The sequence below is a fragment of the Saimiri boliviensis genome, chromosome 7 (assembly GCF_048565385.1).
Source record: "Saimiri boliviensis isolate mSaiBol1 chromosome 7, mSaiBol1.pri, whole genome shotgun sequence".
NCBI lineage: Eukaryota > Metazoa > Chordata > Mammalia > Primates > Cebidae > Saimiri > Saimiri boliviensis.
In genome coordinates, this window is record NC_133455.1 from 95,264,526 (window position 1) to 95,287,288 (window position 22,763).

Consider the following 22,763-nt stretch of genomic DNA (forward strand, 5'->3'; position numbering starts at 1 on the left):
AAAACCGCCGGGCGTGGTGGCTCACGCCTATAATCCCAACACTTTGAGAGGCCGAGGCAGGCGGATAATAAGGTCAGGAGTTCAAGAACAGACTGGCCAACATGGTGAAACCCTGTCTCTACCAAAAAGTACAAAAATTAGCTGGGCATTGTAGCTCGTGCCTGTAATCCCAGTTACTTGGGAGGCTGATAAAGGAGAATTGCTTGAACAGGGACCCTGGAGGCAGAGGATGCAATGAGCCAAGACTGCACCACTGCACTCCAGCCAGGGTTGCTGAACAAGATTCCATCTCAAAAATAAATAAATAAATAAGAATCAAAAAACCTTACAACAAAATTAAAGCGTAAGTCCCAATGGTTCAACTACAGAATCTGATCAAACATTTAAAGAAGAATTAGCACCAGTCTTCCTGAAATGCTTCAGAAAAATTTAAGAGGAAAGAATACTTCTGCATTCATTCTATGAGACCAGAATTACCCCAACACCAAAACCATGAAAAACACTATACAAAGAAAAAGAAAGTTATAGATCAATAGCCCTGATGAATATTGATGCAAAAATCCTCAACAAAATACTGGCAAACTAAAATCAATGGAACATTAAAAGAATTATACACCATAACCAACTGGTATTTATGTTTGGGGTACAAGGATACTTCAATATATGAAAAGCAATCAACGTATTATACCACAGTAACAGAATAAGGAACAGAAAAGCCCCACATGATCATCCTAGCTGATTTAGAAAAAGCATTTGACAAAATTTCAACAGCCTTTTATGGTAAAAACTAGAAACAGAAGAAAATTACTTCCACATAAATAAGGTAATATATGAAAAGTCCACAGCAAACATTATAGTCAATGGTGAAAGACTTAAAGACTTTCCTCAAAAATCAAGAGGAAGGCAAGTATACCCACTCTCCCATTTCTGTTCAACATAATATTGGATGTACTAACCAGTGCAATTAGGCAAGAATGATTAAAAAGTCATCAAAATGGAAAATGAAGAAACAAAATTATCCATGTTTACAGAAAAGCTCATCCAATATGTAGAAAACCCCAAAAATCACACACACACAATGTAGAAAACCCTAAAAAATCACAAACACACACACACACTCTCTCTCTCTCTCTCTCACACACACACACACACACACACAGAGTTAGAATAAACAAATTCAAATTTGCAGGATACAAAATCAGTATTAAAAATCAGTTGTGTTTTTATGTACTAACAATAATAAAAAGGAAACTAAGACAATTTCATTTACAATAGCATTAAAATGAACAAAATACTTAGAAATAAACCTAACCAAGCACTGAAAAGCATTTACAATTAAAACCACAAAACACTGCTGAAAAAAATTAAAGGCACAGATAAATGTTAAGACATCCCATGTTCATGGATTGGAAGCCTTAATGTTGCTAAGATGTCCATATTACCCAAAGCGGGTACAGATTTAATGTAATTTTTACCAAAGTGCCAATGGCATTTTTTTGCAGAAATAAATAGAAAAAATCATTCTATAATTCACATAGAACCTCGAGAGACTCCAAATCATCAAAGCAATTTTGAAATATTATTAAATTAGAAAACTCACACCTAAAGATTTCAAAGCATATTACAAGCTAATCAATACAGTATGTTACTAGCATAGAGAGAGACAAATAGACCAATGACATATAAGAGAGAGCTCAGAAATACGCCATAATGTACATGATCAGAAGGTCTTTAATGAGAATTCCAAGACTTCTTAATAAGGAAAGGATAGTTTCTTCAACAACTGGTGGTGGGAAAAGTAGATATCCACATGCAAAATAATGTTTTGGATGCTTATCTTACACTACACACAAAAATAAACTCAAATGGATTAAAGACTTAAATATAATCCCCCAAAAGAAAACAGGAGGAAAGCTTCCTGAAATTAGTCTTGCCAATAATTTCTTGGATAGGACACTAAAAACATAGACAGCAAAAAGCAAAAATAGACAAATGGGGCTGCATTAAATTTAAGAACTTTAGTGTATCAAAGGACACACTCAATAGAATGAAAAAGCAATTTACAGAATGGGAGAATATATTTGTAAATTATAAATCTGATAGTTAATATCCAAAATATTTAAATAATTCCTTTAAATATTCAGATTGAAAAGTGAGCATAGGTTTTGAGTAGACATTTTCCAAAGATTATATACAAATTGCCCAATAAGTATATATCTAATAGAAAGTTAATAATACATAAGAACTGCATAAAGGACTCCTCCCAATAACCTGATTTAAAAATGAGCATAGGACTTGACTAAGCATTTTTCCAAAGGTGATATACAAATGGCCAAATAAATAAAAAGATGTTCAACATGACTAATCACTACAGAAATGAAAATCAGATTCACAACTAAATATCACCTCATACCCATTAGGATAACTATTTAAAAAAAAAAAAAGAACAACAGGACACAAGTGTTGGTGATGACATAAAAACTGAAACTCTTGTGCACTATTGGTGGGTTTTAAAACAATGCAACTGCTACAGAAAACAGTATTGATGTGATGGTTAATATTGTCAACTTGATTGGATTGAAGAATACAAAGTATTGTTCTTGGGAGTGTCTGTGAGGGTACTGCCCAAGGAGAATAACACTTGAGTCAGTGTACTAGGAGAGGCAGACCCATGCTTAATGTGGGTGAGCACCATCCAATCAACTGCCAGTAGGGCTAGAATAAAGCAGGCAGGAGAAAGTGGGAGAAGCTTACTTGCTGAGGCCTCTGGGCTTCGTCTTCCTCCCGTACTGGGTGCTTCCTGCCCTCGAACATCAGACTATAAGTTTTTCAGCTTTTGAACTCTTAGACTTACACCAGTGGCTCTTGGGCCTTCTGCCACAAACTGAAGGCTGTATCGTTGGCTTCCCTACTTTTGAGGTTTCCGGATTCAGACTGGGCCACTACTAGCTTTTTTGCTCCTCAACCTTCAGACCGCCTATCATGCAACTTCATCTTGTAATTGGGTGAGTCAATTCTCCTTAGTAAACTTCCTTTCATATATACATATACATCCTATTAGTTCTGTCCCTCTAAAGAACCCTGATTAATACAATGGACTTCCCTTTAAAAATTAAAGGTAGATCTACCATGTGATCCAGCAATCTTTTTCCCATGTGTATATTCAAAATAATTGAAAACAGCATCTTGAAGAGATATTTGCACACCTATGTTAATAGCAATACTATTCACAATATCTAAGAAGTGGAAACAACCCAAAAATCTATCAACAGATGAATGAATAAGCAAAATGTGGTATACACATAGGACAGAATGTTATACAGTCTTTAAAATGGCAGAAATCCTATTACATACTACAACAAGAATGAATCTTGAAGACATTATGCTAAGTGAAATAAGCCAGTAACAAAAGATACTGTATAATCCCATATGTATGAGACAACTAAAGTAATCAAATTTATAGAAAGAGTGAGTAGAATGGTAATCACCAGCACTAGGGGGAAGAGGAAGACGGGTGTTGTTAATGGATATAGAGTTTCAGTTTTGTAAGATGAAAAAGTTCTAGAGATCTGTCTCACGGCAATGTGAATATATTTAACACTATTAAACTGTACATTTAAAATGGTAAATATATGATAGACAGATAGATAGACGATAGATAAAAAATAGGTAATACAACATCACCAGTTAAGGTTATTCTGAGAATACAAGACTATATAACATTTTTAAATCGTGAACTTAGGCCAGGCACAGTGGCTCACACTTGTAAGACCACTTGAGATCAGAAGTTCAAGGCCAGCCTAGCCAGCATGGTGAAACCCCACCTCTGCCAAAAATATAAAAAATGTTCCAGGTGTGATTGTACATGCCTGTAATCCTAGCTACTTGGGAGGCTGAGGCAAAAGAATCACTTGAACCAGGGAGGCAGAAGTTGCAGTGAGCCAAAATCATGCCACTGCACTCCAGCCCAGGAGACAGAGTGGAGCCCCATCCCGAAAAAAAAAAAAAAAAAAAATGAACTTAAAAGGAAAAGACAAAATTTTTATACAATAATGCAAATTTAGAATAAAAGTTTCTTTAACAAGTCATAAAAGTAAAAATGATAAAAGATTGACAACTTGACATTAAAATTAAGATTTCTTATTCATCAAAGCACACTATATATATAAAAAAAAAAAAAAAAAAAACAGAAGAAAAAATCATACTCTGGGAGATGTTTTCAAAATAGTCAAACAACAACAAAAAAATCCTATCAAGAATATATAAAAAATTATCAAAAATCAGTAAGAAAATTTTGGCCAATCACCTAACAGAAAAAAATGGGCAAAGTTATGAACAAATATTTTATAGAATATTTGTTCTACATATAAACAGGCAATAAATATATGGAAAGATGTTCAAGCACACTAGTAAAGAGGGAAACATTAAACTATATAACATATTGAAAAAATTTAAGTCTAAAAATGTCAAGTTTTAACAAAAAGTAAAAACAAGTGGAATTCTTTTATACTGCTGTGAAAGGTAAATTGGGTATGACCATTTGGAAAACAATTTGGTAATCTAATACATTTCAAGCTGCTTATATTAGTTTTCTATAACTGCCAAAATAAATTATCTCAAGTTTAGCAGCTAAGATAATGCTTTCTCACAGTTATGAAGTCAGAAGTCTAGGGAGTTCAGCTGAGAATTCTGCTTAGGATCTCACAGTGCTGAAATCAAGGGGTCAGCCAGCTTGAGTTCTTATCTGGAGGCTCAGGTTGATAGTAAACATAATTTAATTCCTTTTCATGGTTTCCACGTGGCCTGTATGTCTTCAAGTTAGCAACAAGTAGGTTGAGTGGCTCTCACTCTACAAGTCTCTAACTTTTTCTTGCATTGCACCTCTTCTGCCTTTGAAGAGTCACATGATTATATTAGCTGTACCTACACAGTCTAAGATAATCTTCCTATCTTAAGGTCAGCTAATAAGCATAAGTAATTTCAGTTATACCTCTAAAGTTCCTTTTGCCACATAACATAACATAACTATAGTTGTGGCATCAGAGAGTGAGGCTCATGGAAGCAGAATTTTGCTTCCACAGTTCACCCTTTGGCTCTCATGATCCATGGTCCTCCTTTATAAAAACACATTCACTACCTCTCCAGGTCCCTGAAGATATCATCACATTATAACATAAACTCAGTTCAAAAATCTTCTCTAGATCTTACCAGCTTAAATGTTTCAAATCTCATCATCTAAATCCTTTAAATCCGGTATAGTTGAGGCTCTGTATATAATCTATCATGGGGACATAGCTCCCTCTATCAGGGACCTGTGGCTCTAAAGAAACAAATTATCTGCTCCCAACATATGAGGGGTCAGGCATGGAATAACAGTTATAGGCATTCCAGTTCAAACAGGGAGGAAATAAAAGGTAAAATGGAGTCATGAGCCCAAAATAAATTTTGAAATCCAACTGAGCAAACTCTATTAAGTTTTTTCATGGTTCACAGCTCCACAGAGTCATTCTTCCTTTTCAGTAGAAGTGTAGCAAGAGATTGCAACTGAGTAGTTTTATCAGCCTGTTTCCTACCAGAAGAAGTTGGAGAGTTTAATAATCTACTTTCATTTGTACTTGCCCTCTCTTTCAGTCCAAGCTGGCAGTGTTTATGCTGACAAAAAATCCTCAAGATCTTTATGAGTCTCCTGCATGTGTCGTGAGAACTCAATCCACCAAACAATGTATCCTCTACAGATCTTTCTTAGATAATACTATCTCTGTTTTCTGTTGAGACAACTGAGAGTATCTAGGAATCACATATTTAGTCTCTTCAAAGAGCCTTTTGTGTTCCTGAATACTCTAATTTTATATCTCCCTGAAGTTTTAGCAGGAGCATTAGAATCACAGCGTGCTGCTTCTTTCTGGAATACACTTTCCTGATACTGAATCTCTTCATTTGAGTCTTTGACCATTTGGGTAGGCTAAGGGTTCCGAATTCATCATGACTATTCAAAGCTTTCTAGGTTTCTTCTAACATGTTCTTCAAAATTCTCCCATTCTCCACCCACGTCAATCCAATGGGAGAGGGTAGAGGATAAGTGTTGTCTTATTGCCATAACAAATTACCAAAAACTTAGAGGGCTAAAACAATATCCATTCATTATTGGACAGTTCTGTACATCAAAATTTCAGCAGGATCAGCTAGGCATTCTGTTTAGAATTTCAAAGGCTGAAATCAAAGTGTCAGGTGGTCTATGTTCTTGTCTAGTGGCTCTGAGAGAGACTTAACTTCCAAGTTCATTCATGTTGTTGGCAGAATTCATTTTCTTCTCATGTTTCCATGTGGCTCCCTACATCTTCCAGCCAGCAGAAGAAGATAAAATCCTTCTCATTTCAGTCTCTTGGACTTCCCCCATCTACTGCATCTCTCTGTCTTCCTCATCTGCCTTTCTCTTCTCTTTGAAGGGCTCATGTGAGTACATTCAGCCTATCTAGACATTGCATGATAAACCACTCATCCTGAGCTCAACTTATTAGTGACCTTAACTATACCCATAAACTTCCTCCTGCCATGTAAAGTAGCCTAACTATGGGTGTGACACCACATAGCTAAGATCCTGAGAACCAAAATTCTCCTTTCTACCCTGCACATACCCCTCACAATTCCATTCCTAGGCATTTAAGACATAGAAGTTTTATTGCAGTATTGCTTAAAATTGATATAGCATTTTAAAAATGAATAAATTATAGCTTCACACATTACATGGATGATTCTCACAAATTATTTTGAGCAAGAAATCAAGTCACAAAAATATATACAGTAAGATTTTAGTTACATAAGTTGAAAAACATAAAAAATAAAACATCACACTTAGGTTTCATAATATAATTATTTTAAAAACATGTATTGACCAGGCATGGTGGCTCACATTTGAAGTCCCAGAACTTTCAGAGGCTGAGGCTGGAGGATGACTTGAGGCCAGGAGTTCAAGATCAGCCTAGGCAACATAGTAAGAACCTGTCTCTACAAGAAAATCAAAGGTTTTAAATTAGCTAGGTGTGGTGGTGCACACCTATAGTCCTAGCTGTTTGGGAGGCTGAGGCAGGAAGAGCTCTTAAGCCCAGGAGGTCAAGGCTTCAGTGAGCTATGATTGTGCCACTGCACTTTAGCCTGTGTAACAACAAGACTCCATCTCTTTAAAAAAGGTATATAGTGCTTTTCCTTTTATAGACATTGTTAGCTGGTGAGGTCACAAAGTTGAAGAAATATGGTCCCCAGACTAAAGGGTCTCTTGGGAAGGAAAGCAAATAAGCACATAGCCATGATGTCACAACTGATGATGCTGTAACAACAAAGGAAAATGAGCGGTATAATTGAAGTACAAAAAAGGCTATAGAAGGCCAAAAATAGGGCAATAATCCTGGTCTGGCAGAGAGAAAGAAGATTTAGCACAGAAGGTGACAGAGACTGGGTCTACTTAAAAGGTGAGTAGGAATAGGCAAGTTGAACAGGCACAGAAATACTCCTATGATTTGAATGTGTCCCTTCCAAATTCATGTGTTAGAAAATTCACCCCAATGGCACAGTACTGGTGTATTAATTTGTTCTCATGCTGCTAATAAAGACATACCTGAGACAGGGTAATTTATAAAGGAAAGAGGTTTAACTGACTCAGTTCAGCATGGCTGCAGAAACCTCAGGAAACTTACAATTATGGCAGAAGGGGAAGCAAACACATTTTTCATGACATGGCAGCAGGAAGGAGAAGTGCCAAGCAAAAGAGGGAAAAGCCCTTTATAAAACCATCAGATCTCATGAGAACTGATTCACTATAGGAGAGCAGCAGCATGGGGTAACCACCCCCATTATTCAACTATCTCGCACTGGGTCCCTCCCGTGACATGTGGGGATTATGGGAGCTACAAGGAGATCTGACTGGGGACACAGCCAAACCGTATCAATCGAGAAGTGGAGCCTCTAGGAGGCATTTAAGTCATGAAGGCTCCACCCCCGTGAATGAATTAATGCCACTACTAAAAAGCATTCATGGAAGTGGCTTCTCACTCTTCTGCTCTTTTGCCATGCAAGAACAGAGTGTGCCCCTTCCTTGTCCTTCTGCCTTGTTCCATGTAAAGATGCAGCAGGAAAGCCCTTAGCATGCTGGTGCCTTGATCTTGCGTTTTGCAGCCTCCAAAACTGTGAAAGAATCAACTCCTGTTCTTTATGAATTACCCAGTCTCAGGTATTGTGTTACAGCAGTACAAAATGGACTAAGAGAACTACCTCTCAGACATAGGGAACAGATACATTGTTGTGAGAAGACAGCCCACTGGAGAAAACATAATTAGTTGAGAGCATATTGTATGTTTAGGAATATGAGAGTAAACTGCTTGGTCTTAAGTGCTATCATAAAGAGTTGAGATTTTTTTTTTCTTCAAAGGGTATGGAAAAGAATTGGAGAATTTCAAACAAGGAAAAGGGGCTGAATTTTATATCTTACTCCAGGAAAAACAATTAGGAGCTGCTACACGCAGAAAGGACTAACACACACTGAGACCATACACATCGAAGGCCAGTAGTGAGAGATGCATAATCATCTAAGTAAGAAGCGTTGCTATACAAGGGTAATAGAGGTGAAGACGAACAGGGGAGTCTCAAAAGGTTGGTCACTAATTGGGAAAAGAAGGATAGAGGGAGAAAGATTGGAATATGAATTCTGGCTATCTAACCTAGAAAACTGTCTAGTGACGCTATCACGGAAATAAAACTGAGTGGGAGGAGTTTTAAAGTAAAAATGATAAATTCAGTTTGGGGTTAAGTTTGAGATTTCTTTGGGACACCTAAGTTCAGTGGGCAGTTGTGCCAAGGGGAGAAATATAATTGATATAAGACATGAACACTGATGGCATAAAGTAGACCTCTGAAATCAGGGGCACGTAAGAGATCACTCGGGTTAATATACACTATAGGCAGTAGATTTAAACTTTGTTGATTCACAAATACAATTGAGACTCCATTAAGAGCTAGAGAGATTTTGAGGAAAAGATTTTCACCCAGAATTCTGCATAAAATTCCAGGTCATTCTTAGGCCTGTGAAGGAGAGTGTGAAGACTACCAAGGGAGCCAGAAGAAAAACTCAGAGATGGTGTCATTAAAGCAAAGAAAAAGGATATTCAGGGAAGAAGAGGTCAAGATTTCCAAAAGCCACAAAGAGGCCAAATATAACAACTGCAAGTACCTGGGGGCATATGACACAGAGGAGGTCCGTGACCCCAAGCAAGCCCCTGGAGTGGAATCACGAAGAATGAGTTGAAGGGGTGGCAGGTAGCTGAGTAGCTATACAACAAGAGTCTCTGAGGATAGAAAGAATGGAGGGAGAGCTGCAGCATGAGGTGGAACCAGAACTGTGGGTCTGGGGGCTGGTAGCGAGAAAGGTGAAGATGCAGGCAAGGTCTCTAGAGAGGTCCATGTGTGCTGAAATCCAGAGCTCTGACAGATGCAACTGCTTAGGGGAAGAAGAGAAACAGGCTCAACTAAGACAGGAGAAGAGATAAAATACATCTCAACTGTAGTGAGAACAAAAACTGAAGAACATTTAAGGAGCCAGACCTGACTTTTAAAAACCAGTCCTGCTCCTGACTTCCTCTCTTGATTTAGGGTGGGCTATTTATGTGGCTTTTATTTTTCTTTGCTTAACAATGGAATTTTGAGATCTTATGGCTAAATACCCATCTGCAGGCCTACATCTTATTCTTTGAGGCAGTCTGGAATATTCTGTATATAACTATTAACATATAGCATTTCATATTGTGTACTAGGTTATAAACTAGAGTAACACTAATTATACCTGTCAGCAAATAATAGAACTTTTTATTTCTTGTTTCGTGTCCTTTTAGAAATCTCTGTAGATTCATCACGGACCCCACTGAAACACTTAGATTTTGCTAGCAACTATGTCAACAATTTAACTTTATTTTTCAAGTTAGCCAAATGAGACCTGCAATACCTTATGTATGATAATTTCTGCTTTGGTCACACATTTCATTCAACTTGTTGTCACATCTTCAACACCCTTTCATACTGACCTCATCCTTCTACGGTGTTGTCAACCCCAACTATGTGCCTTCTCTGGACCTAGGTAGAAACATGTGATATGAGCACTGCAGTATCCTAGCACAGAACCACACTGGCTGGTGCCACCACTGGTTCCTGGGATCCAGCCATAGCTCCATCTGCAATGTGCTGTGATCCTCCCAAGCACATTTTCCTTTTCTGCTCAGTAGCTTCTCCAAATGTTATGAATAACCTTTTTCAAGCACTCCATCACTCACCCTTTCCTCTTCCCACCACTCGTAGCCTTTTATTCTTACAATCTCACCTTTTACTCTCAGAGTAGATAATAGCATATTGAATATTAGTTGTCATGTTTATTATTTAATCATCTATCACACTGTGCCCAAGAGCTTTTCACATGTCATTCAATCTTTCCTCAACTAAAAATTAAAGATGTATGCAAGTACAGGTTTTTAAAACTAATGACTCGTTTAATTTAAAGCAGATGCATTTATCTTTCTATGCAACATTTTTTATTTCTAAATTTTTAATGAAATGTCATTTCTAGGATTTTAATAAATCAGCTGTCACACATGAAACATACTATGTTCACTATTCAAATATAACATATGCCAGAAACTAAAATTGCAACTTTTGGTTAAAATTTAAAACACTATGCTCTCATCAAGAAATCCATCTGTTACCCAGCAATTTTTAACATTGTAATTAGATTAAATGGGATATCATTTTATAGTTAGAATGTAAATGTTGACATTAAAAGGAAAGCAAGATAGTTATTATCATGGTAAGGAATCATGAGTACAATAAATTATGTGACACATAGCTTTTCAGTAACAAAAACAAAGTAAACTGCTCAATCTCTGGGGATTCAGATTTTGTTTTTAAAAATAAACAATTACTGAAGAGAGCGGCATATTCCTAGCTCTTACATACCACATTCGTCAAAAATGTTTCAAGAAATTGTTGTGCTCTGATAAGCTAGGTCTATCAATCCGTCTACAGAAATACGAGGTTTCTAAAATCACTAAGATCATACTTCGTATTTGCAATGTGGTAAGATACACATGCAGCAAGGCTATTATAATTTTAAAATTCTGTTCCTAGTCCTGGGAAACAAGTGCAAAGTTACAATGTGCAGGAGAGATCCTTAAAATACTCAAGAGAAAAAGAAGAATCATGTAAATGTGACTAACATCCTGGAAATTCAGTGCAAAAAACATTTATCGAATTCTTTTCACAAGACACAAAGGTCCCTACAATACAGGGAATATAATGTTTTCTTTTTAAGTCTTTTCACAATTGTTCTATAAAGAAAGAAACGGGGGAAAGGTATTCAGCCTCTTGATTGAGTTTTAGAAGTTTGTTCAGGTACTTTGATCCAGCATGCTGTGGAATCCCAGTGACATAGTATATAGAAGAATTAATGAAAACATAATAGGAATAACTACTGGAGGTTCTTTGTTTTGTTTTGTTGTTAAGCAGACCTGCTTAAGAAGAAAAATTGATAATTTAAGACAAACAAAAATAGTATGAAAGTAAGGGGAGAAAGAATCATCGCCCTAATGCTAGGAGAAGCTAACAATTCAGAGTTAGCTAGAAATTGTATGTTTATTTTAAAAACTGGGATACATCCTTGCTAATGATTAAAAACATATACTGGAATATAACCATATTTGTAAATGTCTACTTACTAAACTGCTCATGTTTAGAATCTTTCATCAGAGTTACCTCAAACTGTGAAAGAATCGAGAGCCAGTTGATCTATCTCCACAATTCCTGGGAGGATCCAGTCACTATTGTTGTTATCAAAGGAAACAGTGAAATGCCAAGATTACTGGAATTTTTGCTTACTGGCATTTGTTCTCAGGTCAGCCTGATGCTCTGAGTCCATCTCATCCTAAAATGATGCCACTGCCCAATCAAGGTGAAATATTCAAAAGCTTTTTAAATAAATGAATGAAAGAATACACACACTAACAGTATGTCTAATCTCTCTCCTTCCGTTTCTCCAAGGAATATGTGAGCCATTCAAGAAGGAACTTTTGAAAGGATAGAAAGCCCTAGAAAGTTCTGTATAGTTAGATATTGGGCAAATCACAATGAATAGAAAAAAATCACCACGAAGGATGAAAACCTCGTGCAATTTCCTCGTTACCACATTGTCAGTTCAAAGCAATGATTTTCCAGATAAGGGGGAAAAGAAACAGAAGTACTTATTTATTTCTAAAACTAGAAATGAATTTATTTTTTAATCCTTTTAATAGCCTTCCTATATGTAGACTGTGCTGGAAAACAGTTGGGCCCTGTTTATCTCAGGAAAAGGTGAGTCACTGAACTGTGCTTGAGGAAGATTTGCATAGGTAACAGACACCAGGAAGGAACCTCATACTTGTAATGACCTAAATCAGAATGGGTGTTCCCTGGAAGCTCTTCTCACATCTAGAGATATTCTTTACTTTTCAGTAAATGATTCTATAGTACAAGTAAAACAAAATTTTTAAATTTCTTTCAAAGTTACACATTAATTTATTCTTTTTTTTTTTTTTTTCTTTTTGGAAGGCAAAATAATGCTGTGGTTAAGCCAAACACCCTGTACTTGAACTTGGGTTTTTTCAGAAATCTCTGTCTCAGTTTCTTCTTCTGATGAAATGGAATAATAACAGTATCTGCCTAGCTCATGTGTCTGTTGGCCACATGAATGTCTTCTTTTGAGAAGTGTCTGTTCATATCTTTTGCCCACTTTTTGATGGGGTTGTTTGTTTTTCCTTGTAAATTTAAGTTCTTTGTAGATTCTGGATATTAGCCCTTTGTCAGATGGGTAAATTGTAAAAATTTCCTCCCATTCTGTAGGTTGCCTGTTCACTCTGATGATAGTTTCTTTTGCTGTGTGCAGACATTCTTTAGTTTAATTAGATCCCGTTTGTCAATTTTGGCTTTTGTTGTAATTACTTTTGGTGTTTTAGTCATGATGTCCTTGCCTATGCCTGTGTTCTGAATGGTATTGCCTAGGTTTTCTTCTAGGGTTTTTATAGTTTTAGGTTTTACATTTAAGTCTTTAATCTATCTTGAGTTAATTTTTGTTTAAGTTGTAAGAAAAAGGTCCAGTTCCAGTTTTCTGCATATAGCTAGTCATAACTGACTTCTTATAATGTGATCAAGTTAGCCAATAGTATTATTTAAAATAACAATTCACAACTTCCATTTGCTTTGATAACTAAGATCCAACTAAGTGTGAGTTTAAGAGCAGAGATAATTCCCAAATGCTTCTTCCAAACACTCATTTTACCAGTGCCTTATAACTCAGACCAAGATAAGAATGATACTTACATTCCAAGGTTGGTCTATAAAGGTCTTTCTTCACCTACTGGTTTTCTCAACTACAGAACTAATATTCTTAGCCTGCATTTTGAATCCTAGAATTATTAAATTATGTCACACACAAGAGGTAAAAAATAAGAAAGGAACAATAAATTTCACAGTAGAGGAAAGTGTAGTTTCTCTGAAAGATTTTATCACAATGTAACTTCTAAACATTTCCTATACAAAAAGCAACCATTTAGAAACTTGCTTGAATGGAGTGAATGTGGTTGCTCACACCTGTAATCCCAGCACTTTGGGAGGCCAACGTGGGTGGATCACAGGGTCATGAGTTCGAGACTAGCGTAGCCAACATGGTGACACTCCACCTCTACTAAAAATACAAAAATTAGCCAGATACCTATGGTGGTATGTGCCTGTAATCCCAGCTAATCAGGAGGCTGAGGCAGGAGAATCACTTGAATCCAGGAGGCAGAAGTTGCAGTGAGCTAACACTGTTTGATTGCACTCCAGCCTGGGTGACAGAGTGAGATTCTGTCTCAAAAAAAAACACAAAAAACAAAAAACAAAAAAAGCTCATCTGAACAAATTAGTTTGATTTAGAAAACTAAGAATATTTTCAGTTTCACTGAAGTAAAACTATTAAAATTAGTTTTATTTATGTATTATCTTTATTTGGGTATAACTGAGAATGTTTACTGAATCAATAAAGGTGGTAGGTACTGTTAGAACTCACACTCCAAAATAACATAGATGATATCTTATCATTTGTTTCCTTCAGTTATAATGTTTCCAGCAGGTTTTCAATCCAACCCAATGAGGTTAGGCAAAAATAAACAAAAATATCTTGCCGTTGAAACTCTGGGTGAATACTAGCACCTGAAACACATGAACAGAATGGCCCATCTACTACTAAAGCTCACCAATCTGTGTGGCAACCTCAAAAATGGATGATCTTCCTTTTATCGGCATACATCCTCCTTACATCCACTGTGTCATACAAGAAATCTGAAGTTCCTTGAAATCTGCTTCAATCTAGACCATCAACCTTTCATCAATCCTTGTGAAATCAGCCTTCAGAACATATTCTTCATCTGCCCATTTTTCCTCATCTTAAACAACTATCTGTTAACAACATACCACCATTCTCTAAACAGAAGTCAATGAACTTCTTTGAACAAAAATCATAAATTTTCCCATTGCATTTATGATAAGATTTAAGTACTAAAAATGACCTACATATTGTACGTTAAGCTAATATTCTAATGTTCAAAGGGCCTGTATCAATATGTAAGTATACTTATTTCTGTGATTATTCATTGAATGAGTAAATTCTAAAAATTAATAAAGACAGGAACAACTTGGCATTTCCATCATTGTATGCTTAGTAACTAACAGTTTCTGATCCATAATCAATTTCTAGTAAAGATTTGTTGAATAAATTATTTTTTTTAAATACAACCCCTAAAACCTCTATTATACTTAGACTCCATCTACCAGAATCTGCCAGTAAATTATTTGCTCTATAAAGTTACCATTAGTAAAATAATTTTTCCTTTTGTTTTTCTCTTAAACTAGATGCCCAAAGGACTTACCTGTACACAAGTCTCATAAAAACAGGACACATGTCACACCAAGTCAGAACAACCAACCAATCGTCCTGGGGCTTGTCTCTGACAATGAAATTAAAGGCTATTTTGTAAAAAAAAACTCATTCATTTTATCTATATCTTTCATGACTGGTCACATCCTTTACAATCCTTTCTATCTAGAAGAGTTCTTCATCTATATGACTTTAGTTGTCACTACTGGAATTTCTGAGTAGAGCAGAGAATCACGGGAATCTGCAGAAATCCACAATCTGCCTATTTAGAGTAAACAGTTTATCTCCCTGGAGATCATTCCAGAGAATGAGCTCACATTCAAAAATGAATGTAAGAAAGTGGCTCAACTCAAAATTCATTAAACTTTGATTATATGTAAATTGAGAAGCTTGTGTATGATAAGTAAATGTACTAAAATTCCCTCTATCTTTGGCCTTTAAAAAGAACATGCCATTTTTCAGATAGGCTTTCCCAGACGCAGATAAAAGCTGTACTCTAGGCTGATGAAGTATCTACTATCTATCTGAAAGGCAATTAGTGGTTTTATTTTTCATGTGTTGAATAATATGAAGATTACAAACATGTATACACATCTGTGTAGTCTTTGCAAATAAAATATAACTAATTCTTAACTGACATTGAACTCTAGATTATTTTTTGCAATTACATATGTACATGAGAAATTCAGGATATTTCCAAAACTATCTTATAAAACCCAAACTAAAGAAAAGTACAAATCTAACTCTGTTCCCCTATTTGACTGTTCAGTTACGTACTGAAAACAGATAAAATAGTTCTTAATATTTACATTTGGATAATACTTAACATTTTACATAAATGTAATCTAGTTTGGTTTAACATGATCCTTTCATTAAACTTACTGAATTCCTAGCTAAACACTTCTCTAAGAAAAATAAAGATGAAGAAAGAAAGGAATGATACTGGCTATTTTTAATAAAAACAACGTTAGTAATAGTCACCATTTGAGTGTTTATTAAATTCTAATATGCTCCATCACAAATGAATTATATAAAGTATTGATATTACTTACAATAATATTCTTAAAATGAATATTATTTAGATATTTTAGATGAGGAAGCTGGGCCTCTGAACTTTAATGCTCTTTGCTCAAATTACATACCTAATCAATTGTAACAGCCAGGTATGACTGCTTCCAAAGCTCATGTACTATCAACTCCATTACAGTGGCAATTCATTTATCTCTACACCAAATTCTATTACAAATGTGACCCACAGACATAAAAAGGTAGTATAGATGCAAAAACAGCCTAATATTGCATAGCAAGTTAGTAGCAGAGATGGGACTAAAAACACCGTCTTCTGGGTCCAGCTCAATATTCTTTCGACTAAAGTAAATTAGAGAGTATAACAATATCAATGTAATTAATAAAGATTACTTTGAGCCTCAAAATTTCCCCCAAAGTTGATTACATTTTTACAAGCAAAAGGCTGCATGGTAAAAACATGCCCAGTTTTATGGTAAGTTGGTGTGTTTCCCACCTTTATGACTACACATTCTCCTATTCCTCTTCCTGCTCTTTCTTCTCACAGACATTTGATCTCTAAGTGCATTCACAGTCAAAACCTAGCTGTCAGGATAAGTCCACATTTGAGCCAAATCTTTAAACCAACCCTCTAAGTCTCTGCTTCAAGACCCCTTAAGTGCTATTCTTCTACTTTAATCTTCTTCCTTATTCTGAAGCTTCCTTTCTGCTTTGTTCCTTTCCCTGCTTTTATCTTGTTGCCCTTCAGCACCTGTCTCTGTCCTTGAACCCTAAGTCATATTTGAGATCCCCACATCCATTAGACAATTACAACCTGGTCTTTCAATTCGCACTTGCCTCCAAGTCCCCGTCCCTGTTCTCTTCACCTGCTAGGACACTCACTCATCCATCTAGGAATCTTCCCTTAATCCTCCACCCATTACCAACTGCCAAGATCACAAAGTGCTATTGCCAGCCTACAAAAAACATAGTCTTTGCTCTCTTAAGTGTCCTTTAGTCAAAACAGCTGCTGGTATCATTACCGCTGGTACTGCTTCTTGACATTGTACTTTGTATCCTGCTTCTCCCTGGAGTAAGAATCTAGTTTCTAATTATTACCAGTCCCTGCCTTTTTGCCTGATCCTTTTATATGGAACCAGCCATGTCTGGCTGAGAGTAACAGGAACAAATAGGCCTATTACTTGAGGAACACAATAAATATTTTCCTCCCGGAGGAGAGAATGACAATCTTTCTTAAACCGATGCTGATTCTTGCATTTTGGAAGGCTTTGCTGAATCCATCACTGAGATCCCTAAAGATAGAAGACATACGACTCTTTGACAGCATCACACAGAAAATTGGATACAATCTCACAGCATGAGAAAACACACTGCTGAGTGGGTATAATGCTAAATAATAATGGGATGATTTAAAGAGAGGAGCCGATGAGTCATAGGAAGCACGGTAAATGTTTCACTCAAATTAAGTAGCACAAGACTCATTTTAGGAGGGTTCCAGGAAAAGACCAAAAGTGTAGGATGGAATTCAGATAAGAAACGTGTTTGCTCAAAGCTTAAATCCAACAGAACAGACTACTGAAATTGCAAAAATCTTGAGCTGCTATTAAAAAGTAAACTAAAAACTACTGAACATCAATTTCAAATTATGTCATCATTATGCATATAAAATATTTAAATTTTTTTTCTAGTAAAATCAGAAAATCTAATTTTATAAATGACAACAATAACCAAAACACAGAAAGTAAAAAAGCCTGAGGTTAAGTTCAAGTCCTCATTACTTAATGAGGCAAGAGGCTACATACAAGAAATCATTTTACCTTCGTAATAATCCTTAGTTGTCAAAAGTTTGATTAATATTAAATAATTTCAAATACTTATTTGTCTCCTTTAAAACTCCCATTTTTATAGTTATCATAAATTTAAAAAGGCTACTTCTAAGGAGATATTACAACACAATCACAATTAAACAGCTAGAGAAATTATTCTCAGTATCTTTTCAGAAAATAATTTAAATTAGGCCATTTAAAGGAAAGGAAAAAAACAAGGAAGTATTCTAAATAACTTAGAATATAAATGGGAAACTCATTGGAAAATAAATCTCTAACCTAAAACAAATTAATAAATAAGAGGTACTTGGCTAATGCTACTTAAATAACATTTTGGACACACAAAGACTTTAATTCATGATAAATTAATTGTGTGTTACTTGAGAGTGGACTATCTGCCTCTGGATATCTGCCTCTGGAGGTGTCCTACACTGCAATTCAGAAGCCAATGCCCATCCAGATAGGGAAAATCCTAACCCCTTACCAACATGATTGCAGAAAGTAATGGCAGTAGCAGCAGAAGTGTGCAAATTCTATTTGTATCCCCAGTCATGAGGAACAGACCATGAAAAACAGTAGCATGTTTAGCGGCTGTCCTACAATGTTATCTTCAACCAGGCAGTTAAAGATATATGGCCCGGGCAGGTTCAGGCAGGAAGATAGCAGGAAGTAGTGGAAACTTGGAAGACTAGTTGGAAGAGCTACACCTAAAATAACTATTATTTCCCCATTGTCAATTTCCCCATTATTTTGGTCATGAATTAGTAAATTTTACTACTTTTATTTATTTGTACGAAAACATAGAGGCTTAGAAGTTGTGTCTGTCACCAAGCTTCCTGTCATGAGAAGAAAACACTTCCTGACCCTGCACCATCTCCAATAACTTCCCTGGCTTCATCCTTTTTTCCATTCCATCTTCCACTGTGTTCCCATTTCTTCCCACTATTTGCTTATTATATTGATCCAGGGAAAAAAATTAAAGTACATGGAAGAGCAGGAGCCAGCCAGGATGAATGCAGAATTTAGGAGTCCATGGAGTGGACCAGCTGCTCTGTCGGGCTACTTTGGCATCACTGGCAGATAAAGTTTCCACGCAAACAGCATTTTGCTCTTCCTCAACCCAACCATGCTTTTTCAAACAAAAAGTATGAATGGTTTTGATTGTTTTTCATTTGAGGTACAATGCTATTTGCATAGAAGCTGCATCTTCTCTTAAAGTACCTAAACTTAACACTTAGCCAATGGACCTTTATCTTCAATCCACACGTTCTTCCGCAAGACACGTGACTCTCTCACAGCTAGAGTTTTTCATTAAACCCAATCTTTTCTCATGCAAGAGGATGGGTGACTTCTAAATGGTTTTTCCAATCCATTGTTCACCTGCCTTGGTACATCTGATCCAGTGATCGCACATGTCACTAGATGCCTTAATATATAAAACCAAAATATCCTTCCATTAGCAAACTAATCATACTCACTTTTACTCTCCCATTTTTAATCTCTCCTACTTCATTTCCCCCTCTCATCTCTTTCCTCTATTCTGCTTATCTAAGTATCTAATCCAATTCACTCATGTTTAATGAATGTAACTGCCATCATTCTGCAATTCCTAAGGTTTTCTTTCTTTGCTTTTTTCTTCTGTATCCCATCTCTTTGCTACACTCAAGCTTTACATTGCACTACCCATTTACTACTACAACTTGTCTAGCTAAGCTTTCTTAGAATAATTCAAAAATCTTCCACTGCTCAAACAATAATCTTACCTTTAAACTATTTTCTTAATGTTTATTTGCCTGAGAAGACTGTCCAAGGAGATGAAGGGCTGAATAAAAATTTAGTTATATAAACTTAGAAAATCAAAAGAATTGTTCCTTTTTCAGTAAGAAAGATAGAACTTGAGGGTCTTCAATAAAGTTGTCTAAATTTCAGAATACTCTAGATGAAGCACAACATGTGGTTACTATAGATCCATGATGGATGAACAAGTTTCGAAGGCTTTCTCTGATTACACTATGTGAAATATATAGACGTTATACTCCATCCTCAGCAAGAGCTAAGAAAAATCTAAGGTATCTCATCCTTTCTGCTGACATAAATGATTATGACTCAAGCCCCAGCAAATTCTCCCAATATCTGCATATTCTTTTATTTGGAGATGGAGTCTGGCTCTGTCACTCAGGCTGGAGCGCAGTGGTGCAATGTCAGCTCACTGCAACCTCCGCCTCTTGGGTTCAAGCGATTTTCCTGCCTCAGCCTTCCCAGTAGCTGAGATTACAGGCTTGTGCTAATTTTTCTATTTTTAGTAAAAATGGGGTTTCACTGTTAGCTAGGCTGGTCTCAAACTCCAGACCTCAAGTGATCCACCCGCCTTGGCCTCCCAAAGTGCTGAGATGATCAGCGTGAGCCACCGTGCCTGGCCAACATCTGCAAATTCTATCAGTCTATCCTAGGTATCTTCACCTCTTAGCATGAATATATTTTTGTTGGTCTCACCTAGTGGGAATGGTTGAATCAGTGAACAAGGACCATTATCTTGTGCTATGTTCTATTCACCGCATACCCCAATCAATACGTTATAATAGTATCAAATTTTTAACATGTTCCAAAATGAATATCAATAGGATTTTCTACTGGGAAATTTTTTTGTAACTTAATAATTTAACAGTTTTCTGAAATAAGAATTATGATTTCCTTATGTTGGAAAAAAAAAACAGATAAAAATTTCCAATAAATGACTAATTTAAAAATATGTATACCACATAGCCAACAAGCATAGGAAAAAATGTTCAACATCACTGATCATTAGAGACATGCAAAGAAAAACCATAAGCAGATACCATCTCAGAACAGTCAGAGTGGTCATTACTAATAAGTCAAAAAGTAACAGATGCTGGTGAGGTTGCAGAGAAAAGGGAACATTTATATGCCGCTGCTGGTGGAAATGTAAATTAGTTCAGCCATTGTATAAAGCAATTTGGTGATTTCTCAAAGAACTTAAAACAGAATTACCATTTGACCCCAAAATCCCATTACTGGGTACATAGTAAAAGGAATATAAATCATTCTACTACAAAGACATTCATGTGTACATTGATTGCAGCAGTATTCACAATAGCAAAGACATGGACTCAACCTAAATGCCCACCAATGGCAGACTGGATAACAAAATGTGGTAAATATACAACATGGAATATTAGACAGACATAAAAAAGTCTGAGATCTTATCTTTTGTAGCAAAAGGAATGAAACTAGAGGCCATTATCCTAGGCAAATTGACACAGGAACAAAAAACCAAATACCACGTTGTCACTTAAAAGTGAGAGATAAACTTTGAGTAGTCATGAAACAACAGACACTGGAGCCTACTTGAGGGTGGAGAAAGGGAGGAAAGTGAGGACTGAAAAGCTGCCTATCAAGTACTATAATTATTACCTGGGTGATGAAATCATCTGTATGCCAAATCCCTGAGCTGCACAATTTATCTATACAACAACCCTGCACGAATACCTCTGAACCTAAAACAAAAGCTAACAAGTAAATACATACATACATACTAAAAAAGTGTGCCAATTTATAAAAATCTCTATTCTGTTGTTTGGAAATAAAAATTCTGTATTTTAATTGCATTTGATTTCTCTTGAAGAATGTTAAAGGCATCTTTAAGGTGGTATTGTACATATTATTGACACTTTTTGTGGCAAAAAACAAAAGGTAGATTTAGTGATCCTCGGAATCACTGTAAGCATGAGTCACTGGACTAGAAAATGCAATTAGAATTACATGCACTCAATACAACATTAGCATTTGCCTTACAGACTGCTTAATACTGACAAGAGTGAGCATAAATATATTTTAGTGATAAGCTTCCAAGTCCTATAATCATGTGAAAATAAACACTAAAGGAATTTAAAATGGTAGTTGATATATGAAAATTTTCAAACTGACATTCAGTACTAATTTTCTAAGAAAATCAAATTAAATTTCAAAAAATTATAATTTACAGAATTCTTATTAGCCTAATAATTTATTGCGTAGCACTGAACACACTAAATAAAAGTTTAATTTTATACGGAAAATGTGAGAACAATGCCTTGCCATTTCAAGTATTTGTTTTATGTCCAAGATAAACAGATTTAAGGAGTATTAACATATTTATTTTTTAAGTTTGAGATTCTTAAAAGATTGTTGAAGATAAAGACTTCAAAATTCCCTAAAGCTTTGGACATTGTGGTTAGCTCTGCAAATGTGCTATTCTTTCTAGATCTTCTGAATTTCATATACAGTTAAGTCAATCCAAATAATCAAGATTAAGAAGGGGAAAGAAAGAGAAAAGGAGAATAAAGCCATGAAAAATTTCTAAAATTTGCTCTGTGCCTTATTTGGAACTGAACAAAACAGAATCAACTCATGCAATTTACCTGAAATCTAAACATGATCCTAGTAATTGAAGGTGAAGATGAAAGATATCATTCTTAGCCATTACCCTCTCTCAATATTTACCTACTTACAGCTTTCTCTACCAGCCACTTCCATGGTAAAAATTATTAAAATTTCAATAACCAAAAATATGTTTATGAAATACATGGTATTAACAGTAGTTTACTATATACAGTTACTAACCCCAAAGAGTAAAATCTCTTTCAAAAAGTACTAAATATAACAATTAATACTACAAGCAAAAGGAAAACAACAAATTTCCTTGTTTAAATTTTCTCATTTCATCTTGGGAAAATTTTTCAGCATAGCCTATGACAGGTGACAAAGAAATTCTTCTTTAAAAATGTGTCAAAACTATTTGTTGGAAAAAACAAACACTCAAACAAGATTTTAAAACCCCTTTTGGTCCACAACCATGCATTCACCAATTTCAAACTGAAAAAAATGGAAAACTGTTAAGAGTAGGCATTTCATTGTCTGAATTAAAAAATACTTAC

General features: G+C 35.7%; 1 protein-coding gene across 3 annotated transcripts in view; it reads right to left on the minus strand.

Annotated features, from left to right (window-relative positions):
• The window catches only part of CPNE8 (copine 8), a 244,308-nt gene that overhangs the window by 140,317 nt on the left and 81,228 nt on the right, over nucleotides 1-22,763 (minus strand). Inside the window, exon 1 of one of the 3 annotated variants that reach the window (XM_074403058.1) lies at nucleotides 14,970-22,757. The exons of the other annotated variants lie outside the window; for them this stretch is intronic. Coding sequence (XP_074259159.1) covers nucleotides 14,970-15,001 — 32 coding nt within the window. The 5' untranslated portion in view covers nucleotides 15,002-22,757. Of the gene's footprint in view, nucleotides 1-14,969; nucleotides 22,758-22,763 lie in introns of those variants that run through there. 3 annotated transcript variants of the gene reach the window in all.